General features: G+C 42.1%; 1 protein-coding gene across 1 annotated transcript; it reads left to right on the top strand.

The window, feature by feature from the left end:
* Window positions 1-337: 337 nt before the first annotated feature.
* On the top strand, window positions 338-11315 carry CCND1 (cyclin D1). Its single transcript, XM_053448583.1, has 5 exons — window positions 338-649; window positions 1968-2183; window positions 3417-3576; window positions 8238-8386; window positions 10858-11315. Exons 1-5 carry the CDS (start codon window positions 458-460, stop codon window positions 11014-11016), a joined length of 876 nt encoding a protein of 291 aa, XP_053304558.1. The 5' UTR covers window positions 338-457; the 3' UTR covers window positions 11017-11315.
* The last annotated feature ends 11172 nt before the right edge of the window (window positions 11316-22487 follow it).

Here is a 22487-nt window from a genome sequence, read left to right as displayed (position 1 = left end):
ATATATTTATATATAGTACCATTCATGCTGTGTATACTGGGAATGACCCTTACACCGAGCACACACTCACACTGTCACCCGGCAGACCCCCGAGCTGCACACACACGCACCCCCCGTCCGTTGCACGCACACTTGCAGAGGGGTGCATGGTGGCATGAGGGCTTTTGTTAGGCAGCTTTGTCTCAGTCTGGGGCACTTTGGTGGAGTCTCTGAATGAGAGTGCTCCGGAGCAGCCTCCTCCCCCAGGCCGGACTTATTGTTCAGGAGGGGCCGGCCTATGGGACATGTTTAAGCCGAGCCTGGCCCCTGCTCCTCTTTCTCTTTCTCTCAGTCTCTCTTTGATCTGCTCTCACAACATCAAGTCACTTTGGCTCTGGGGCTCGGGGGAGATTTTTTTGGCTGAGGCTCCTGCAGGGTAGGGGGGCAGCTGAAGACAGCACAAAGCCGGACTTAAGACATGGAGCTGCTGTGCTGCGAGGTGGACACTATCAAGAGAGCTTATCTGGACAAGAACCTCCTGACAGACCGGGTCCTGCAGACCATGCTGAAGGCAGAGGAGACCTCCTGCCCCTCCGTGTCCTACTTCAAGTGTGTGCAGAAGGAGATCTTACCCTACATGAGGAAGATTGTGGCCACCTGGATGCTGGAGGTTGGTGCATTTCCATAATTCAGACCCCCCAACTGCTCCTCTTGGCCACCACGAGACCCTTTGTGGGGTGTAACTTTTTGCCCCATAGGGCTAGGGGGGACTGCTTTTGACCTTTGTGGCAGCCACATTGAAGGGGTAGATTTTCCATTCAACCTCACAGGAGGACCCCACGAGTTCTGAGGAGGGTCCTCCTTGACCACAGTCGGTGTGGTCTCCAACCCCCATGAGATGCCACCTAGTCATGTGGAGGGGGGATTGAGGCGACCAGAGGCTCGGTGTAGCCTGGGGCTGATTTCCTTCCTACCCCCCACGCACATACACAATATGGGGGCACAAGGGGTTTAGGAGAACATTTCCCTCTTTGAAATGCTATTAATGTAACAAGAGCGTGGGGTGTCGGATACAATGTATCAAGAGCTTCTCGGATCGGGCAGCAGGATCAGGCATGGGCTACTAATAGGGGCAGAATCCACTCACCCTGATGCCCTTGGGGGGATCCCAGCCACTATGTAGAGGGGTCTCCTGCATTAAAATAGGGGGCTATCGCTTCTCATAAAGTTGACCTCTGATCTGTAGGAGGTCAGCTCATTCCTTCCTGCCCCAGGTCACCCTGTTGCCCTTCTCCCAGTGACTTTGCCTTAGTAAATAGCATGTACACGTATACAGCACCGGCCATGTTTTTTTGTCAATTGCTGGCACTAATTAACCAGGGGTGAGGGGGTTTGGGGTTCTATTTCTCACCTGGGACCCCCAATATTCCTTCTCTAATGTTCTATCACCTGGAGCTGCCCTCATAACCCACATCTACTGATCTGGGTAAAAGGCCACAGTACAAGGATATGCAGGATCACTTGACTTCCAATAACCTTCTGCTTTTAAAGTGCCAGGAGAATTATTTACTTTGCTTTAAAATAGAATAAAATATATTAAATATATTAAAGATTTGTAATCGCAGCGCATGCATATGATCCATTTAACTCATGCAGTACATCTTGCCATAGCCATACTGCCCTATCCTATCATTATGCATGAGGCCATTAAAGAATTATGATATTTTAGATTATTTTCACTTAATATTCCAAAAATATTGTGCACAATAACCCATTATTATGCCAAACAATGGGTGTTTTATTTATATAACATATATAATATTTTGCTACATTTTTATACTAGATTTCAGAAGGGTCCTCATTTATATTATTATATATTATTTTTGTTATGTTTATATATACATATATAAATTATTTTTTTAACTTTTTTTTTTTTTACTGTAATACAATATTTGCTAACGTGTCCCCCCCACCTTGTGTTTCCCAAGGTCTGCGAGGAACAGAAGTGCGAAGAAGAAGTTTTCCCACTGGCAATGAACTATTTGGACAGATTCCTTTCCGTGGAGCCCATAAGGAAAAGCAGATTGCAACTGCTGGGGGCCACTTGCATGTTCCTCGCCTCCAAAATGAAGGAGACTATTCCACTGACTGCAGAAAAACTTTGTATTTATACAGACAATTCCATCAGGCCAGAGGAGTTACTGGTAATTTCCTGTTTACTATGTATGAGAGAATGAATCCGCACCGGGCTGCACATCTGTTTACTGCTCTTTGGAAAGTTTGGGCCATTGGTGTTATCAGAGCCGGCAACCTTCTGTCTGGTGGGAGATAACTGTATCAGTGCTGATACTGTGTTTCTTGCACGTTAAATACCGTGGCCCTTATGGACATACCCATATAGGTACATATAGATATATGCGTGAGCCTTAATAGATGCATATCTTGTATCAAAGGACGGGAAATGTGGAGGAAAAGGTATCCGTATATAAGGATATGCTGCTCCAATTTGTAATATGTGTATATATATATATGTGTGTGTGTATTTATACATACGTGTAAGATGCGTGGGCTTATGAAGATGTATCATACAGAAAGAGAAAGTTAGAGAAGTGAAATAAGACAATAGAATTTCCTCTGCACTCCCACACAATATGTGATTCTCATACCATGCTTGTACCACATGTGGCATGTTCTGCGCCTGGTCTCTGGCGCCCCCAAGTGGCACCATAGTGAACTTCCGTGGAACGCTGCACCTAGTTTCCATGTCTGATGCCGGTCGCTTGCTGGTTGATTTTGGGCCACATTTGGCAAAAAGTGGAGCAGCGGTTCACGAGTATCTGTGGCGGTGGCTCCTGGCGTAGTATTTCGAGGAAAAATTGCCTTTTTTTTTAAAACCGTGACTTGGTTAAAAGGCAGTGGAACGATTCTGCCTGCTTCCGCCCCCTCTTTGGCACCAGCATCACTGGGAAAACCTGATTCGACATCATTGCCTGTAATACTTAAAGCCTGCCACAATATAACCTTGCTGGGAGGGTGGTAGATAAGTGGAACAGCCTCCCAGCAGAGGTGGCAGAGGGTAATACAGTCAGGGGATTTAAACATGCATGGGACAGGCATATGGCTCCTGAATCTAAGACGAGACCAACGACTGAGACACAGGAGAACATGAGGCTTTAGTATGATTAAATGTGCACCTTTTTGAACCAATGGGAATTTCTGCTCCGAAGCGTGTTAATTCCTGCCCCGTGTGCGTGTGTAAGCCGTGTGCATGCACACACATTCTTGAGTGTTTGTGGGGTCTGTTCATTGTTCCGTCAGCATAAGATGCCGTAGCAGAATACATGTTTTTCTTTTTAAATGTACGTGATTGAGTTTAACTCTTTCATGATCCTCATTAAGTTTCTTCTTCTTTTTTTCCCCCCCTTGTTCCTCCCCAGTTAATGGAGCTTCTGATTCTGAACAAGCTGAAATGGGACATGGCCTCTGTCACCCCCCACGCGTTTATCGAACATTTTCTTAACAAAATGTCACTGAACGAAGATACCAAGCAGATCATCCGCAAACACGCCCAGACTTTTGTGGCTCTCTGCGCTACAGGTACGGGGTGTTTTAAGGCTAGTTCTGGAAATGCCCCTGTAAGCCTTGATGCCCACCCTCCTCTTACCTCCCTCACTGTTAAAAACAGAACGCCAAATGCTACCCCAAACCCCTCTCATGTTACAATGCGGATTACTGATCCCGGGGTTTAAAATGTCACGGAAAAGGTAAGTTTAAGACACGGCGACAAAAAAAAAAAAACAGAAAAAATCTAAAAAAAAAAAAAAAAAAATTCTGATTAAAAGAAAAATGCCAAGTTTTTTGTACGGCGGCAGAGCGCCGGTGCTTGTCTTGTCTGGGCGACGCGTTTCTCCGCCGGGCGGATTTCTTTAATTACTAAGTTTGTTTAAGGTCGGAGAGAATGCATTTTTAATGAGTTATAATTGGGAGCGAGAAGAACTGTGTAGCTTTTGTTTACTAAGGGGGGCCGCAGGGGCCCACGGCCGGCCGGCCGCTTTGTGTACTGGATAAACAAGCGGTGTTGTTGCCCTCAGCCCCGGTCATTGAGAGTTGTTGGTTCAGCCAAGCGTGCTATTGTGTGTTAAAAGCACCGCGCAGCGACACACACTTCCAGCAGCGCTGGTGAAACCGACACCCCCTGCTGACGTCTGCCGCTGACATCTTCCCCGGGCTGCGGTTTATCCCTCGTCGTGCTCTCAGGGGCGCGTTCAGGGGAAACGCGCTCTGCGCCAGCGCCTGGAGCGCAGTAGATTGAAAGCTCTTGGGTCCACGTGAATTAACACCCCTCCCCCGAAGGTTTATTCATTGCATTACTTGGCGGGTTTCTTAGCGGATGGCGTGCGCTCGGTACTCAATGGCCTCCTTGGCGGTCGGGGGGTTAACGCGTCAGGGTCCGTGTTTGCATGCATTACTCGGTGGAATATAAATACGCTTTGTGCTTCGAGTCGCCAAGCAGACAGAGGGCAGATTTTTCTTTTTGATACTTTGTAAACCTCTGTTGTTATAAACAACACCGCCTTCGGGACTTATTGTAACCTTACCCAGCCCTTCACTAGCCCTTGGGCACCCTAAATACCATCACCCTCAGCCAGCCATTGGTCGGCAGCCTGCGGTGGTAGTTACAGTCCATGGGTTCTAGAGCGGCGCTTCATTTGATAAATGGGGTCCTATATGGGTCAAGCGAAAGGTATCCCTGGCTCGATGTACCGTGCGTCTGATCTGCTGGTTTGCTAATGATTTATGCGTTATCGTTTATTTTATTTTGTGTACTCGGGGGGGTGGGGGGGGTGCGTTGCTGCAGGTTGATGCCCCGTAGTAGTGGGAGTGGCGAGGTAGCCACGGGCCATCTCGCTGGAATGTCACCAGGCGTGTTCTGTATGCTACAGCGATACCGGAGGTGGCAAGGATCCAGCGTGATCATTAGCCTAATGGATCCCAGGCATGGCCGTCGTGCCTCTTGGCTTTGTAAGAGGTTGTTAACCCTCGGTGTGTCGGGAAGGGCCCCCTCTGGCACCAGGAGAGGTATTTTGGTTTCTCTGCCCAGTGAACCTGTTCTTTTTTCCAGCGGCGGTTCAAAGGTTGCTGGCTTGTTAAGGTTTTCGGTACTTTGATCTCTGTCGCTGTTGTTGAAGGTGCATGCAGTGTCATCACTTTATCAGCTGTTCTTCGGTTCAAGGAAATATGCTTTTTTTGGGTGAAAAAAACCCATATTTTTTTATGCAGGGCTGTCAAAAATAACAAGGGGACCTTGAATTGAATCCCACGTAGCGCTAATAGCCAGCGTGCGTTTGTGTGACCACAAGAATTAGCACTGAACCATGCTTATGGGGAAATTTAGCTGGCCGGCTAGAAGTGATGGGAGTTGGCACAGTAGACGGCGGTTGCACAGGTTGACCAGTCCTGGTTCAAATGAGAGGTTCGACTCCCATCAGCAGTGGGTTGTGAGTTTGTATCTGTGATTTCACGCGATGGGAACGTGACTTTTAAAGTGTTTCCCGGGCATTAAAGGGTTAATATTCTACCTAAATGTGTTCACAGGAGAGCCAAAGAACCCCCCCCCAAATCCCTTGTATTTAACTTTTAATCACTTGGGTAGGATTCCCTGTTCCCCCACCGGGCGGAGGGGGGTATTTGCAGATGTGAGGGTCCCCCCGAAATCCTCCCATCCAAATAAATCAACAGCCCGCTGCAATAAGGCCGAATGTAGGGGGGGGGTGTATTCACTAAACGGATAGATTGCGGGAGTTTGCTGGAGAGCTGACCATTGGAACTCCCGGCTATCACTAGATCTCGACTGCCAGATCATTGCGTCTTTAGTCTATAGCGCTATCAGGCAGTAGAGATGTTCACTACGCACGCTATGGACTTCTACACCTATGTGTGTCCCTGATTATGTGACCTGGCCAAACAGGCCCATCTACATTCCTCCATGAACTGTCTGGGGATCAGAAGTTCATTTACTCTTCAGTTCCCCTCTTTCTTCTATAACTGTTTTTCCCCCCTTGCATCAGCTCAGAAAAAAATAAAATCCGCCCTGTTTGATGTTACATTGTAATAGAATGTAACGACTAGGTTTGGGCATGTGCCGCCGGGGGGGAGGGGGGGGACAAAAAATCTCTAACCTTCTGCTAATAAAAGGATCAACATTTGATTGTGTCCTACTCGTTAGCTAAACAAATAGCCGTGTAGGCACCTTCGCCTTGAATTATGTGGCCCGTTGCTGCGTGTTGACGATCCCGGGGGTGATTGATGTGCTCACATTTGATTTGGCTGAATGAAAACTTTTTCATTCATGGGGGCTTCTGCTCTCAGACGGACCCCGAACGGCTTCTTCTAAAGTGGGGGGGGGTTTGAATGTCTGGTTGGGATTTTTTTCTTTTCTTCTTCTAACCCCCCTTTCTTCATTGGTCCTACGCAGCTTGGATGCTATTTAGTCTCCCTTCATGGTGGCACTCCATTGTCCAAAGGTTTTTTTTTTTTTTCCTTTTTTTTTCTTTTTTCCTTCTCCTTTTTCTGTAACAACGCTGAAGTTGTTTATTCTTTTTGGATGAAGTCTTAGATAGGCTGCCTGGGACGTGTAGAACCCCCTTCCCTTTTGTCCCCGTGTCAGGCTCAATTCATCTCAGCTCTTCTCTCTTGTTCCTGAGCGTTCAATAGCACAAGATGAGGCGATGGAGTCTGACAATAGGGCCACACTCGTCACTTGGGGGCATCCAATTACAGAGCAGCGGCCCCCTTGATTAATATGCCTAAATTAGCGGCCTCTGCCAAAGATAATTCCTTACAGAACGTAACCGAAAAAAATGCTCGGACATGTGGCTTGTCTGGAGTGGCTGTGGTCTAAATACTTATTGTATAGAACCTTATTAACAGGACCGTCCCTTCTCGCCTTCCTTTATCTCTTTTATCATGACATGGATTTTTTCATACAATTTTTTTTATTATTATTTTATTTATTTATTTATAATTACAGTGCCCCATTTCCCAGAATGCAATGCATTTTCTCAACGTTCTAATTTTATAAAAAATATTAAAAAAAAAAATAATATTCTTTTATTCTAAGATAGATGGACAGCCACCCCGTCATCTATCTAATATGAATATTAGTAAAGCTCCAACAGCGCTGCACCGGTGAAAAGTCACGTTTTTTTTTCCCCCCAGTATTCAATGAAATAGATGAAATGACTGATTTGCGTCTCAAATTTGTGATAATAAAACCCTATATTAAGGCTATAAAAAAAATAATGCGTTATTTATCAGGCTATCCGTTAAAATATAACAATTTTTTTTCTAGCAGGTTAATTGAAATCTCTTAGAGATTCAGGAAATAAAAGCGTGAAAATGTGAAATCTGGATTTTGTAAACTTTTCAAGAATTTAAGAAATTAACTCTCGTGGCGAAAAGTTTGATGCCTTAAAGCCCTAGGCGTTTGACTTTTTTTTTAAAACATTTTTTTTTTAAAGATTGCCGGGGCGGATTAAATGCCACAGATGCACAGATGCTTTTCCGGCTCGCAAGCTGCCCTCTTTAGAATAAAAAGAGAAATGTTCTCGTGTGGCTGGAGGGAGAATGGCTTTTTTTTTAAAGTGAATTATTCCGGGCAGAAAAGGCACAGGCGCTGAATGGTCGAGTTCTGCCTCTCCAGGAAACACGAGGCTGGCTTTGTACCGACCTACAGCGATGCGTCTTGGACGTGGTCCCAGTGTCCTAGTGGTATTGTGTCATATCAGAATGTAACCGATTACCGCCTGTGCTGGGTCCCCGGGCACATAATATCCACTCTCTGCTGTCAAGATGGATGGGATCCAGGGGCAAGCGGGAGATCATTCCAAAAGGATCTCCGAGTTTTGATCCTGAAACCACAAAAATACTTACTGTCCTTTAACCCTTGAGATAACCCAGGCTGTATACGAGGTCACTTTGCATCAGCCCCTCCGCTGAATTTTTTAGTGAATAAGAGGCAATTAGATTCTATAAACACGTAATGACTTTGATTAAGTTCAGGGGGGGGGGATCTTCTGGCCAGTTTACAACAAAAAGTTGATAAAACAATCTGCCGCTGGCCTTGGAACGTTCACGTTCTTCACCGACCTTATATATGTCGTTATTGGAACCTGTTGTTAAGGTTTGGTTTTACGAGCTGTTGCCCCGATAGATACATTTTTTGTGTTTCCTAACTCGCTATTCGCATTTCCTTTCAGATGTAAAGTTTATATCCAACCCGCCGTCGATGGTCGCCGCGGGCAGCGTGGTCGCCGCAGTACAGGGCTTGAATTTGGGAAATTCCGAAAGCATCCACTCCTCTCAACACCTCACCCTCTTCCTTTCACAAGTCATCAAATGTGACCCGGTAAGTCGACGCTTGCACGATCGTATCCCCCTTTTTTTTTTTTTTTGATGAGGTCTTAGTGATGACCTCTTAACGTTCCAGATCTTCACCGTCGCTAGGCGTTCCTCAACCGAAGGAAGTAAAATATATGCGTTTATACGTAAGATTTGGTGCGAAAAAGCTCGGAATTACCATGTGAATGGATTCAACGTGCTGGGCTTGCAGTGTCGCGGTACCTTACGGATCTGAAAAGATCAAAACTGTAATGAATTGAATTACAATTGCTCCAGGCCCGGTAGTTAAAATATTTACCAGAAGGTTTGTTTCTGAGGAAAAAAACATGGAGGGGGAAGGGGTCGGTAGCATTTCGTTCGCAATTAATCCTGCTGAGAATGAGAAACAAAAGAAATAACAGGTTAAAAAGAAAAAAAAAACACTAGATTACAGTAAACAAGGGACTTGGTGGTATCTCTGAACCTTTATTGGAGGCTTCTCAGGTCTCCATTGTTCTTCTCCGCGTGAAGGACCTTTGTTAAGCAGTTTTTAATGATCTCATTTAGTTTACAGTAGCTGGTGCTCCCGTCGGTTTGGGAGGTGGTGCTCCCGTTAGAATTCTTCTCGTGCCCTCTGGCCTCCTAGAAGATGCACCTCAGTAACTTGAGAGCAATAAACCACCTCTAGGATGAATGAGGCCAGGAAGAGTTCCGCCGGGAAGTCAATGATCCGTGTCACGAGTCGGGGTCAGCCTCCGGCTTTGTTCTGTAACAATGTTTAGGTACACCAAAAAGAAAGCGGGTTTTTAGACAAAAAAAAAGTCCTTGTGAGGTCCGCCGACATCGGTTAATGAGGCAACACACCCTAGCGTTACGAGCTGCGGGGAGCGTTGCCTCCCCCGTGGGTCCCAAACACGCCATATTTTAAATATATCGCGTCTGATGGTGATGTTGGCTGGAAAATGGCCGACTATTTGAAATTTTTGAAAAAAATAATTTGCCCCTGAATTTTTTTTTTTTGGTTGTTCTTTATTTTTGGTGCAAATTAAACCGCTTTCAACAGTTATAAAAATGCATTTGAAGAAAGTAGACTTTAATCGATGAAGCATAAAAAAAACCCACCCGCGTATCGTGTTAAAATGACGTTTATGACGTTTTACAATAAAAATGAAAAGTCTATGTCCCAGCAGGCAGCGGACCTCCCCCTTCCTGATTGGCTGTTCCTTTAACAGCTTGTTAAACTAGAGTAGCTTTTATATATATATATATATATAACTAGTACAGGAAACAGGAAGTACTAAAGCAGGAAGTTTACAGGAGCGCCTAAAATGCCCAAACCAAGCGGAATCTTTTATGACAGGCAGCTGGAAATCTTTTATGCCTTTTGTTGCCCTTTTTTGGGGGGAATTTAAATACGATCTATTTGCTCAGCGGTTGAGCTTTTTTTTTGTTGTTATTTCATGGATTCGGTGAATAATATTTTGGCGCATTTGATTCGTCGGGAAGTCATTTCTTCTCGCCGACCCCGTCCTAATCCAAAATTCTGCGGTTGGCTTCAAATGTTTTTTTGGCCTCCGGAACGGTTAGCCAAGGATAGTTAGTTTTGAATCGTGTAATTAATCTAGAAAGGGGCTTAAGCGCGCCGTGGGCAGCAAAAATGTGATTAGTGAAGCAGAAAAAAGTTCTGGCAGAAAATATCAAAGCATTTTTGAAGGGTCCTGTTGTTCCGCCCCATTCAGCTTTTCTTCCTGACCACAGAACACTTTAATACGGGAGAAACACACACGTCAGTTGATACTCTTATTGTCCCGATACGTGTTCTACTAACTTATTGTGTATTATGGTATTTATAGTTATACTTTACCGAGAGGGTGGTAGATAAGTGGAACAGCCTCCCGGGAGAAGTGGTAGAGGGTAATACAGTAAGGGGATTAAACATGCATGGGATAAACATACGGCTCCTGAATCTAAGACGAGACCAACGACTGATTAAGGTTTGAGTCTTTACAGCAGGAGAAGCGGGCGACTAGACGGGGGCCGAATGGGGAAAAACTAGAATCCTTCGTTTTTTGTTGCGTTTAATACTTGTTCGTTGTTGCAATTCTGTTGAAATTTCCAGTTGTACATAATTTGTAGAATCATAGGAAATAGCACTTTCTATTAAATTAAATTACTAAATTTAGCGACCCCGAAATATTTTATTTTTACAGTATTTGTTTTAAATACCCGGACTGGGATTTTATGGCATTGGAGTATCCTGCTCAGTGCTTTTCTCACCATGGTTAAAATCCCTGCTTGAATACAGGTGGATTCTGAGTATCTTTACCTCCTGATAAGCGGAGGTTTTCGGAACGCTCGGGCCACGGTTCCTGGATTGTAAATTAAGTGATAATTTATACCCGTTCGGTAAACTTTGGGTTGTTTCTCGGATATGTCTTTCCGCTGCATGACCATTGGTGATTTTTGACGGTGTTAACGCTCCATGTCTCCTCCGTTTAGGATTGTTTACGGGCGTGCCAAGAACAGATCGAATCCCTACTGGAGTCCAGTTTGCGTCAAGCACAACAGCAGCTAAATATCTCATCAGACACAAAGACAGCGGTGGACGAAGCCGACCTTTCCTACACCCCGACAGACGTTAGAGACGTGAACATCTGACGCCCCCGCCGACGCCATTGACTCGTTAAGCCATGGGGGCGCGTGGCAAAGGCTTCTGGGATTGAAGCGCGCACGGCCTCATCGTACAGAGCCTGCCCTCTCTGGCGCGGACATTGTAAAAAAAAAAATAAAAAAAAAACACACAAAAAAAATAACAAAAAACAATTTACAAAAAAAAAAACCAAACAAACAAAAAAATATAAACGCAGGGAAGGGAGATCGTGTCTTCCGTTCCACCTGTGACCAAACCACAAAAATCAAATAATATCCAAAAACTTTCTTGCAAAAAAAAATAAAAATAGTATTTGCATAACCCCTCCCCCCCACAACGCGGGTTTGGGCTACAAAAAAAGAGGATTTTTATAAGACAATAATCACTTAGTTTTATATGAAAGTGTTCATGTCTGTATGTTGTAAAAATAGGCATTAACACTTAAGAACTGTCTCCAGCGGAGGTACTAGTTTTGATTAATTATACAGCCATTTTTAAGGTAGAAGAGGTTTTTTTTTTTAGATAGTTAAAATATATATATAAATATATCTTTATTTTCTTAAAATACCTGTCCCTTCCATGCAGTTTAGGCATCTTGTATCTCGCTTGCTATTGCATGTTGTCACTTTATTATCCGTCTTTTTAAGGTTTATTGTACTTTGTAGTCTCATCCTCTTCATTTTATAAATGGTCGCTGTATACCATACCATAGTATATCCTAGAATAGTGCATTAATGTGTTATAATCTAGTTCTGTGGGTTATCTGCGCGTTAGGCTCGGAGGCTAATAATTGCCCCGAAAGGCTAATTAAAATCTCCGTATTATGCTTTGTTATAAAGTCAAGCGAACATAGCCATCATAATATATTTTATTTTTTTATTACCCTAGTGTTTTTTTTTTTTTTTTTTTTTTTTTTTTTAGATGCCTGTGTATTTAAAAAAAAAAAAATTGGAATCGGCCAATGATATCCAAGCCTGGACGCATAGGGTTAAATCCACAGACTAGAGTTCTTTTTTTTAAAAAAAAAAAAGTTCTAAACCCATTCCATTTCAAAGCACTTTGGGTCCATTTAAGGAAGGTGAGTAAGTTGTTTTAAGGGGAAATCAACAAAAAAAATGGAATGCTTTAGAAAACTTTAAAAATTTTGTAAGATTTTGCTTTCAAACCAGAATCTGCTTCTGTGTTACTTAGTAGAATTTTTGAAATTTTAGATTCGCTTTTTTTTTTTTTTTTTTTTTTTTTTAATCCCCCCCCCCCCGCCGGTTATGTATGTAACTTTATACGTTCGCATAAAAGGCAAAAAGTTTTTTAAGGCTTTATCTCAAACAGAAGCTTTTTTTTTTGTTTTTTGTTTTTTTTTTTGTCTGTGTGTTTTAAACACTAAACTATAATAATTTATAGCTAAGGCTAAAATAAATATTTATTGCAGAAGATCATCGCGAGGCCAGTATAATCTTAAAAAAATGGGGAGAAAAAAAAAACACTTTTTTTTTTTCCTTTATTATATTCTTTATCGTTTATAATCCAAAAAAAACGATAAAAGTGAATCTCATGGTCGTTACTTGTCACAATGCACCATTATTATTATTATTTTTTATTGTGGAATTGGTGTATTTGAGATTAAATGAATATCGAGGTGGATCCCCGTTTTTATTTAGTTCTTAGCTAAAAAAAAAATAAGTAAAATAGGAAATTTGCACAACTCTGCAATTTTTTTGATTTTTGGAAGGGAAGTGGATGGCATTATTGGAGGAGAATGTAATAATGAACTATGTATGTGAGAACCTGCCCTGAAGGTGTTGATTGTACAATTTTTGTTTGTTTTTTGTTTTTTTTTTTTAAAAAAAAAGAGAAAAAATGGAATTTGTTTTTCCATTTCGTTAAAGCTGCTATTGAGAAGTTCCCACCATCGTTTGGAGAGAGAGAAAAAAAAAACGAAACAAATTTATCAGTGCTTTTTCTGTATCTGTGTCATTGTGTTTTGCTGCTATTGTGTGGATTAGTTTTTTTTTTTTGTTTTGTTTATATTATGTCATAAACTGCCATTTTTCTAGAAATGAATTTTCTCATAGAAAATCATATTATTGACTTCATGTTTTGTAGATTTTTTTTATGTGATCAATTTTTACCTTAATGTGATTACTGCTCTATTCCAAAAAAAAAAAAAGTTTTTTTTTTTTTTCTTTTTTTTTTTTTTTCCATAATACCTCATGTCTATTTTTTACCGCGTGTAGGCCAGGTATAGCGTCTGGCGTCTCTGTGTCTTAGCAAAGGCTGGTTAGAGCAAATTGGAATTTAGAATGCAGAATAAGATTGTCTTTTTTTTTTTTTGATGTTCAAAGATAAAAAAAAAAAACAGCAAATGTTCTGAAGATCAAATGATGTATTTGTATTGGGAAAGTTTTGTAAAGTGTGGTTTTGTGTCGGACCCTGGGGTCTGGCGATCGTTTTTTCTGATAGCAGAGGTGCAACGCAGACGAGCTTACCCCCCGATTTGTATCTATCTGTGATGTCCTTATGGATTTGAACCCCGAGGACATGCTTTTACTGTAGCTTCTGGAAATCAGAGATTATTTATTGAAGGTTTTGCCCAGATTTCTAGAGCACGGGTGCCAAACGTGGTCATGCAAAAGCCATAGCTCTACCACAGCTTTCACGTTACCCCAAATGCGTAACCTGATACTTTTTATTGTGTATTAATGACCAATGTGCCAATTATTATCATTAAAACAAAACCTGGTGATGTCTATCCTCGGTTGAGGACTAGAATTCAACACCAGAGTTCTAGAACATCAAGGACAAATGTCCCTTTAAAGCAAGGAACTCATGTTAGTGTCTTCTCAGATGACATCTTCTACCATCCATGGTCTGGTTGCACCTCTGGCTGAACGTAGATTGGACATGTGAAAAGAATGTTACTTTTGTATTGATACAATGTATATACCACTTGACAGAACTTATTTTGTGAGCGATAATGTTCCGAAATCCGTATGTTTCTTGCTCATTTGCTGTGGTCCAGGTTTTATTGAGTAAAACACTAGAAGGTTCTGGTGGGTTTCTGGGTGGCTGTACCGTGGAGTAGGTGCGAACTGCACACAGAGAACGCAGGAGTTCTGTCCTTCATCCGAACCTCGTCTTCTGCTTCTCATATCATAGCAGGCCAGCTAATGGTCTTACTTTGAAGAACAAGTTAGCTGGGTTCTGCTCGCTGCTAAACCAAATCCAAATTCAAAACAAAAAAAAAATCAAAAAAGAAATTGCAGAGATAAAGATATTAAAAAAAAAAAAGAATGCCAGGGTCCAAGAGCACTGGACACAGCTCCTGTCCAAAATTCAGGAACATTTCTTTACTGTTTACCTCAAACGCCTCTGTCCATGTGTTCAGCACCCTTGTTTTCCTGGACCAAATGTGATAATCACGCGTGTGATTCCCAGTCCCGTGTACGGCGTTATCCCCGGATATCGCGTGTACCGCAAGGCCAAAGGCTAAAATTGGTTCATGTTCCAAAAACGAGATGTGTTGAGTGTCTCTCGCTATATATATATATATACAGTTCTTACGGCTAATCGTCAATATACCAATCGTTCATCGTCTTTTTTTTTTGCATTTTGTTTTTCTGTTTTATTTTCGGTCTGAAACGCACATTGTCAAAAAACGGACCTGTTTCACATAACTCTCGGAGTCTTATGAAAAGTATAACATGAACTAAAGCCTAGAAATAAATTCTGTATTATAATAAACCAGATGTTCCGTGTGTTCTTTTGGTTTTAAGCGATCTAAAGTGATTTTTATGAGGATTTACAGAATGGGAGAAAGGAAGAAGAAAAAGGGTATAGGCAGTCGGGGACCGGCAACCTGGCCGGCGGAGCCCTGGCCAAGAGCGCCAAACGCTCACCAGCTGCATATGACGGCCACGTGCTATGTGTGCATTAAAACACAGCCTGCTGCCATACTTACAGCCACCACCAGCCATAAAGTGCCATGGCCACCCAGTCATGGACAGTCCGGCCCTGGGTAATGGACTCATCAGGCCAACCCGAAGAAGTTTGCATCCTGAAAACTGATAAATCAGCTTTTTATTTCCATAACAATAACCATATTGCTGTTACGGCATTTATCATTGCCACTGGCTTTTTAGCACATAATTGCATTTGCTGTGGCAGGCGGATAATATGGCTGATTTGAAAAATGTGGGATATTTTAATCATCTTCCTACTTCTAGAAAAAATGAATCCCATGTTGTGCATCAGACCCAACCTTGAATTCCTATAGATTTTGGGGTATAACACATCTCGCTAACACCACTGATTTTATTCATCAAAACAGGGTTAGTGGGAACAATAAAATACATTATTGAAAAGAACACTCCTGTGTTCCAATGGCCCTTTATCACTCCCATCACTCCTGTGTTCCAGTGGCCCTTTATCACTCCCATCACTCCTGTGTTCCAATGGCCCTTTATCACTCCCATCACTCCTGTGTTCCAATGGCCCTTTATCACTCCCATCACTCCTGTGTTCCAATGGCCCTTTATCACTCCTATCACTCCTGGGTTCCAATGGCCCTTTATCACTCCCATCACTCCTGTGTTCCAATGGCCCTTTATCACTCCCATCACTCCTGTGTTCCAATGGCCCTTTATCACTCCCATCACTCCTGTGCTCCAATGGCCCTTTATCACTTCCATCACACCTGTGTTCCAATGGCCCTTTATCACTCCCATCACTCCTGTGTTCCAATGGCACGTTGTGTTCGCTGATCCAAGTTTAAGTTTAAAAGGCTAATTAATCGTTAGAAACCCTTTTGCAATTATGTTACAGACAGAAATCTCCTTGTTTTCCATGAAAACAGCTCAGTGACCCCAAACTTTTCAATGGTTTTATATATATATATATATATATATATATATATATATATACCGTATATATATATAGTAAATCAACATGATGTCTACCTGTTAATGTACAGTATAACTGACAGCCAATATTTCATAAACTGCAGTTTCTGGATAAATAAAGATTAAAGATTCTGCATAAGGAAAGTCGGTTGGTTTTCTTTAGTAGATAAAAGCGGGTCATCGGCTTCATGTTATTAAAAGTTCAGATAACATTTATCGGATGAAGCCCTTTCCTGCCGTCATGTTTATGTAGGATCGCAAACAACCATAAGTGTTTCGCGAGATGAAAGACGACCTTTAACAGATTGGAAACTTGTGTTTATTTTTCATGAAAAGGTATTAATTACAGGAAGTTCCCGTGTGTAAAGCTCCAGTCGTGTTTGGCGTGTCACACCATTTCACACACACACGCACCATCACACACACACACCATGACACACAACGTTTGTCTTTCCCTGTGATTCTGCGCATGGGACGTCACCGGCAGGGTTAGTGATACTGTGTGACAGATCTATAATAAAAAAATAATAATTTCACTTTTTAAGTCACTTTACAAACTAAGTATATATTTATTTAAAGGGACAGCAAATTGGATTTTATTTAAATTATAAACTTGTTCCCTGCTGTTTCTATACACATTATCGGGGCTTTTAGGGCTGTAGAACCCTGCGATACCCTCATACCCAGCAAACATTCTGACCTCCTAGTAAAGAGGGGCATCAGGGGAGATATTTAGGGCCCAAGGAGGGACTGTCCTTCCTGAACAGAGACACTTGTCAGGTGTGTTGACTATTGGATGAGGATGCAGGGATTTTCTAGAGCTGCGGCCTGCGCATGACCTGCTGTGAACATGGAAAAAAAAATGACAATAGGTTGAAATCAATCACTTTGAGGTTTGAGTGGTGGACATGCGCCTTCCGGTGGACATGCTGGAGAATAGCTTCAAAAAAGCCTTTAATAGCCTGGATTACTATAAATTATTGATTTATATGGCACCATCATATTCCGCAGCGGTGTACGGGGTGTAAACACAAAACAATCTGGACTTACAGAAGGTGAGGGGGGTCCTGCTCAGAAGAGCTTACAATCAGATTGTATCGTATGTTCAGAATGTACATCATTGACAGATAGAACAAGATTTTATTTTAATGTATTAACCCCCAAGGACAATGGGCGGTCCCAAAACCCATTGAAAACAATGCATTTTGAGCCCGTACATGTACGGGCTTTGTCATTAAGGGGTTAAATTCTGTTCTCTTTATAAACTAATCCAAATCGTAATAGACTACATTGCTGTAATGTAATTAAACTAAATTGCTGTAGTAGAATGCCTGGGTTTCATTAAACACCCCCCCCCCTGTTGTATATGCTGCCCCCTCCTGCCTTAAAGCAATAATAATAATAATAATAATAATAATAATAAAAAATGCAGAAATATAAATGCAATAAAATAATTTTTAAGATGTGGTGCTGATGACGGAAATCTATATTTTAGATATAAATATATTATAATATACAGAAAATAGAATAAAATACAGATGTAGAAACAATCAGTATTTGACACCAATTCTAATTGTGCTTTCTTTCCTAAATTCTTAAACGGAAGTATAGCGTGGGGTAACAGATGTCCTGAAGTGCATTCTGATGAGGTCACTCAACAAAAGGGAAAGGAGGATGGACAGGAGCAACAGGCGTGCGAGATAAATCACCTGGAGGTGAAGAAAGAAGGAATTCAAAAAATCAGCAGAAGAACGTTCAGATCGCATTAACCCTTTAAATTCTGTGTGTAATATTGCCGGCAGATTAAAGGGACAGCACAACCTCCCCGACAGCCTCACCAAAAAATCCGTATTAACGCACTTTATGAGCAGTTTAACATGCATTATGTTGAAGAACTAAAAAGGTATTTGGCTTAGGGAGAAGCTGCAGCTCCGCTTCTCCTCTGTGCTCCGTGATTGGCTGTAACGTGCATGTAGGTTGGGAATGTGAACTCCCTATGTGGACTCCATTTACTGCTTTCGTTTGTATTTTTCTAAATATTACTTATTTGTTTTTATATAGCGCCATCGTATTCCGCAGCGCTGTACAATGAGTATTATAAAAAAAAAAAAAAAAACATTAAAAACTTTTGTAAAGAAACCCTTTCTATTCCAAGTAAGAATTATTCTTTTGGAATGTGAAACACCCTTCGAAGAATAAAAAAAATCGAAGTAAAAAATATTGAAAAAGTATATATATTTTTTCGGAGCGTTTCGTTTAGTTTTGGTCCTTTTAGAGCAAAAATATTCTTTTAATGTATATATATATATAAATCCGAAGACTATAGCGGTTATGTTATAAAATGTGGGAGACTGGGAACAATAGTCGTGTGTGTTTTTTAAACTAATGTTGGTGCAGTCTGGGCAGGCCATGTGACACCGTATACAGTGTTTTGTCATCCAAAGAATGTCTTTGATCAGGAGTTTTTGCAAGACGGGGAGAAAAAAAAGGCATGAAACTCTAATCCTTTCCCACAGTCCACTAAACGTGAGCTGGACCGGCGGCGGACAATGGCAGAAGAGCTTTCTGCGGTAACAATAGAGGGGCCTAAATATTACACAGCTACTGACTCAGAGCTACTAAATTCAGAAGAAATTCCTCGCGGGGCTAATTATTCCTCCCCGCTGCTCCAAACATTAACACTTTACTTTTTCACTATTCAGATAAAAAAAAAGTCAGTAAAAACCCCCAAAACACCGTTTTTTTTTTTAAAAAAAAGCACCAAAATGTTTGCTTTCGTTAAATTCTCTAAAGCAAATGAGTGTTTATAGAGAAATCTCTGATCTAAACCTGCAAACAAATATAGTCATAAATGGCGAAGAGAAGACAGAGGCTTGTAGCTAGGAGATTCAGAGAGTAAAATGTAGCCTTTCATACAGACCTCAGAGGTCCCTTCTTCACATGTATCAGATAGACCCACTTATTTATCGTATTTTACGTTTTTAACTCCCCTTGCACCTTTCTGTCGGCTCAAGTTGAGTTGATGCTAGTACAAGGTTCTCTTCAACTCAATCCCACATTGGCGTTAGTGAATAGACCCCCAGAGCCCCTCCATCACACTGTGTATGCTTCTTGTCTGCCAGTAATTGCCTTTATTTACTGTATCAAACTTTGAAGAATGTTACGCGATATAAACATTCATTCACCTTTCTACTCAACAAAACTATTACTTTATCGTAACCCCAACAGCCATCAGTTCCCTATTAATAGTCGACCTGTTGCGTGTCTCATCAGAAGCCCCTTATATATTAACCTCCTCTGTGCCTGCGCACATCGTGGCATGAATTACAAAGCCATAAGGAGCGCATTGAGACAGAACCGGCCCTTACATGGATCCCAGCGGATCTATGGGACCTAGGCGGCACTTTGACAAGGCATGCTCTTTTGGGATCGATTAGTGGAGAAAGAGAGGTGCAAAAATGCTTCTCTTTCTCCGCAAACCTTTTTGTATTATTCTGGCCGCAAAAAAGGGTGGAGCCACGGGGACTGCCTCACTCCCGCTCATCCAACTGGGGGAGAGGGTATGTCCGGAAGCCCCGTCCTTTTGCGTAAGGGCACCGAGAGGCCAGGTTCGTGGAGAAGAAAGAAAACAGAAGACAGGAGACCAAAAAGAGGCAAGTGAAGAAGCAGAGCTGCTGGAAAGGAGACAGGGATACGGAAGCAGTCAGCGGAGAAGGTAGGAAGACATTGAAAGAGAATGTGAGAAAGCGTGAATGAGAGTGTGAGAAAGCATGAATGAAAGTGTGAGAGATTGTGAATGAGAGTGCGAGAGATCGTGAGTGCGTGTTAGAGAGGGAGGGCAGCATTTCATCCTTGGACCCAGGCAGCACAATGTCTTTGGCCGGCTCTGCATTGAGAGAAACTATTGCAATATATCTCAGGAGGATTTGTGACAGACAGACTAGAAAAATATTTAATCTGGAAGCTCATTCTTATAGTTCTGACATTTTTCAATGCCAGTCCCTTTAATGTAACAAGTTCTGTATTTAAAAGGCAAATAATTTTACTTTTTCAGCTCATTTGGTTTGAGAACGCATAATCTTCCCAAGGGACTCACGTTCCTAATATACGGCTACGTTTTCACAACTGAAAAAACATTAGAATTCAGTCTAATGACTGAGTAACAAGTTTGAACAAAATATACAAAGCAGAAAAAACAGACAGGACCCGAGTAAAACGCAGGAAAATCCCACCCTCCTCTTCTTACATGCCGGCAAGTCTCTGTAACAAAACCTGCTGGAAAAATCCTGGGCTGAAATACCAAACAAGACGGGAAGCAGAGGGGCACCAGTGGAGAGGGGCACCAAGGGCTCAGGGCGACCTTATCCAGCAGCGTCATCGCTGGTCTTACAGAGACACCTGCTGGCCACTCCGGGGAAGTGCATCTACTGCGGCAAATCCTAGAGTCTGTTTTTTCTGATATAAGAGTCAAGTATTAAACAGTCATATATCTTATTTTACATTCCAGATGGTTTCATGCCTATCTCATGCATGTTTAAACCCCCTTAATGTTTAGCCTCTACACCCTCTTCTGATCTTCTAGTTAAAATCCTGACCTCTAGTTCTGATATTCCTTTTCCTTTGAAACCAACTTCCCTTTTGTATTTTGTTATATCAAATTAAGTTAGGGCTGCAACTAACGATTATTTTCATAATCGATCAGATGGCCGATAATTTTTTCCATTATTCGAAAAAAAAAAATAATGTACATTTTTTTGTTCATTTAAAATAATTTAATGAACAAACTGGATGTTAAAAACAGCAGAATAAAAAAACTTTAAGAAAAAATGCATTTCTTGTTTTTATTCCCCCCTCCTCATTATGGACATCTAAGCCCAGGCTTGCCCCTCTGCCCTCTGATATGCCTTATACCCCCTGATATGCCTGACTCGCTGGTGTCTAGTGGGGGCAGCTGGTGAACGTCTGCGCAACGCGCATAGACAAACCTCTGCTCCTGGCCGGCACTTTTATGACTGAGCACCGGAAGGTCATGTGACGTTGCTGCTCCATCATAGAAGTCCCGGCGGAACTGACGGCAGTAGAGGAGGATGTCTGCGCGCATCACACAGATGCCCACCGGCTGCCAGATAGGAGGATCCGGGTCCCCTGCAGCGCTGCGGGGATCCTTCTCTCTGGCAGCCGACAAACGTTGCGTGCAGACAACCTCCCCCGCTGCTGGCCGGTACTTCTATGGTGGAGCACTGGAAGGTCACGCTGGTGCTCCATCATAGAAGCCCCGGTGGAAGAGGAGGGCAATAGTGGAGGATGTCTGCCCGCATTGCACAGATGTTCACCAGCTGCCAAAGAGGAGGATCCAGGTCCCCTGCAGCGCCACGGAGGATCTGGATCTTAGTGTTATTATCCAACGCCTATTTGAGGGGGTACCTCTATTGACGAGGGGTACTTTTCAGAGCATTTTTTTTAAAAAACCCTCACCTTATATTTAATAAAATCATTATTGATTATTATCAATTTTATCGATTACTTGTTGCAGTCAACAATTTTATCGATTACTTGTTGCAGTCCTAGATGGTTTACAAGGTCTAAAAATTTGGAAAAAAATGAGAGGCGGAGAAAGAGGAGCTAAGACGGTGACACGGGGAAAATTCAGAGCTTTCTCCTTTGTTTTGTTGGAGTCCATCCTCGTTCTTTGACATTTGTACGAATTAACAAAACTTAACGAGTCATTAAAATTTGTACAGAGAGGAAGACTCTGCGCACAGGAGCTTACCATCTAAAAGTGACTGTGACGGTAAAAGATGCTACGGACAAGGAATAAGTCGGATCGTCAAATTCTTCATTAAATATTCATGAAATTGACTACTTTTAGAGTCCGGGCCAGCATCAGAAATCAATGCCGAGTCCACCAAGGCAATTATCTGAATTAGTTAGGACACGCAGGGATGATACGGCAACTCCCCACCAAACAAGTCTCAAGATACAACAAGATCAACGGTAACATTTTTGTTATACGAGACAGAGTTCAAAGTGTTGGGGAGTGAAAGGAACACATTGATTCCCGAGGCATTATATAGGGTGGGGGAAATGCACGCTCCAAATGGAAAAGACAAGTAAATGTTAAAGCCCATTCACACGTTTCGCTCACGTGGTACCTCTGGGATTCTACGGGAGGCAAGACTTGCAAGGTATTTAGAAAGAACATGTGCCCTCAAAACACCAGGGCTCCTTTAAAACTGGTGTCTTATCCCCCACTCCCAATGGTCGGCACACACCAGGATTTTGTACGCGCACAAACATTTTAAATTGCAGGCTATTTGTCTGATACAATAATTAAAGATCACACATTGTTTTTTATTAGCAGGTAAATAATCAGATATTTATGTACAGGACTGCTTAATATCAGCTTCTGCGCAATAATTTCATTCCTTCACCCACACTTTCAAACCATTGCACGAAACCGTCTGACGTCACACATCTCTATTCTCTCTATTACACTCACGGGACACACTGCTCTGATCTCTGAACATCTCCGCTGAACATGTAACCTCAAATACAGCATTCTTCAAGCTGTTCATTTCACT

Source organism: Spea bombifrons, chromosome 10 (genome assembly GCF_027358695.1).
Source record: "Spea bombifrons isolate aSpeBom1 chromosome 10, aSpeBom1.2.pri, whole genome shotgun sequence".
Classification (NCBI taxonomy): domain Eukaryota; kingdom Metazoa; phylum Chordata; class Amphibia; order Anura; family Pelobatidae; genus Spea; species Spea bombifrons.
This window is presented reverse-complemented; position numbering and strand designations above follow the sequence as displayed.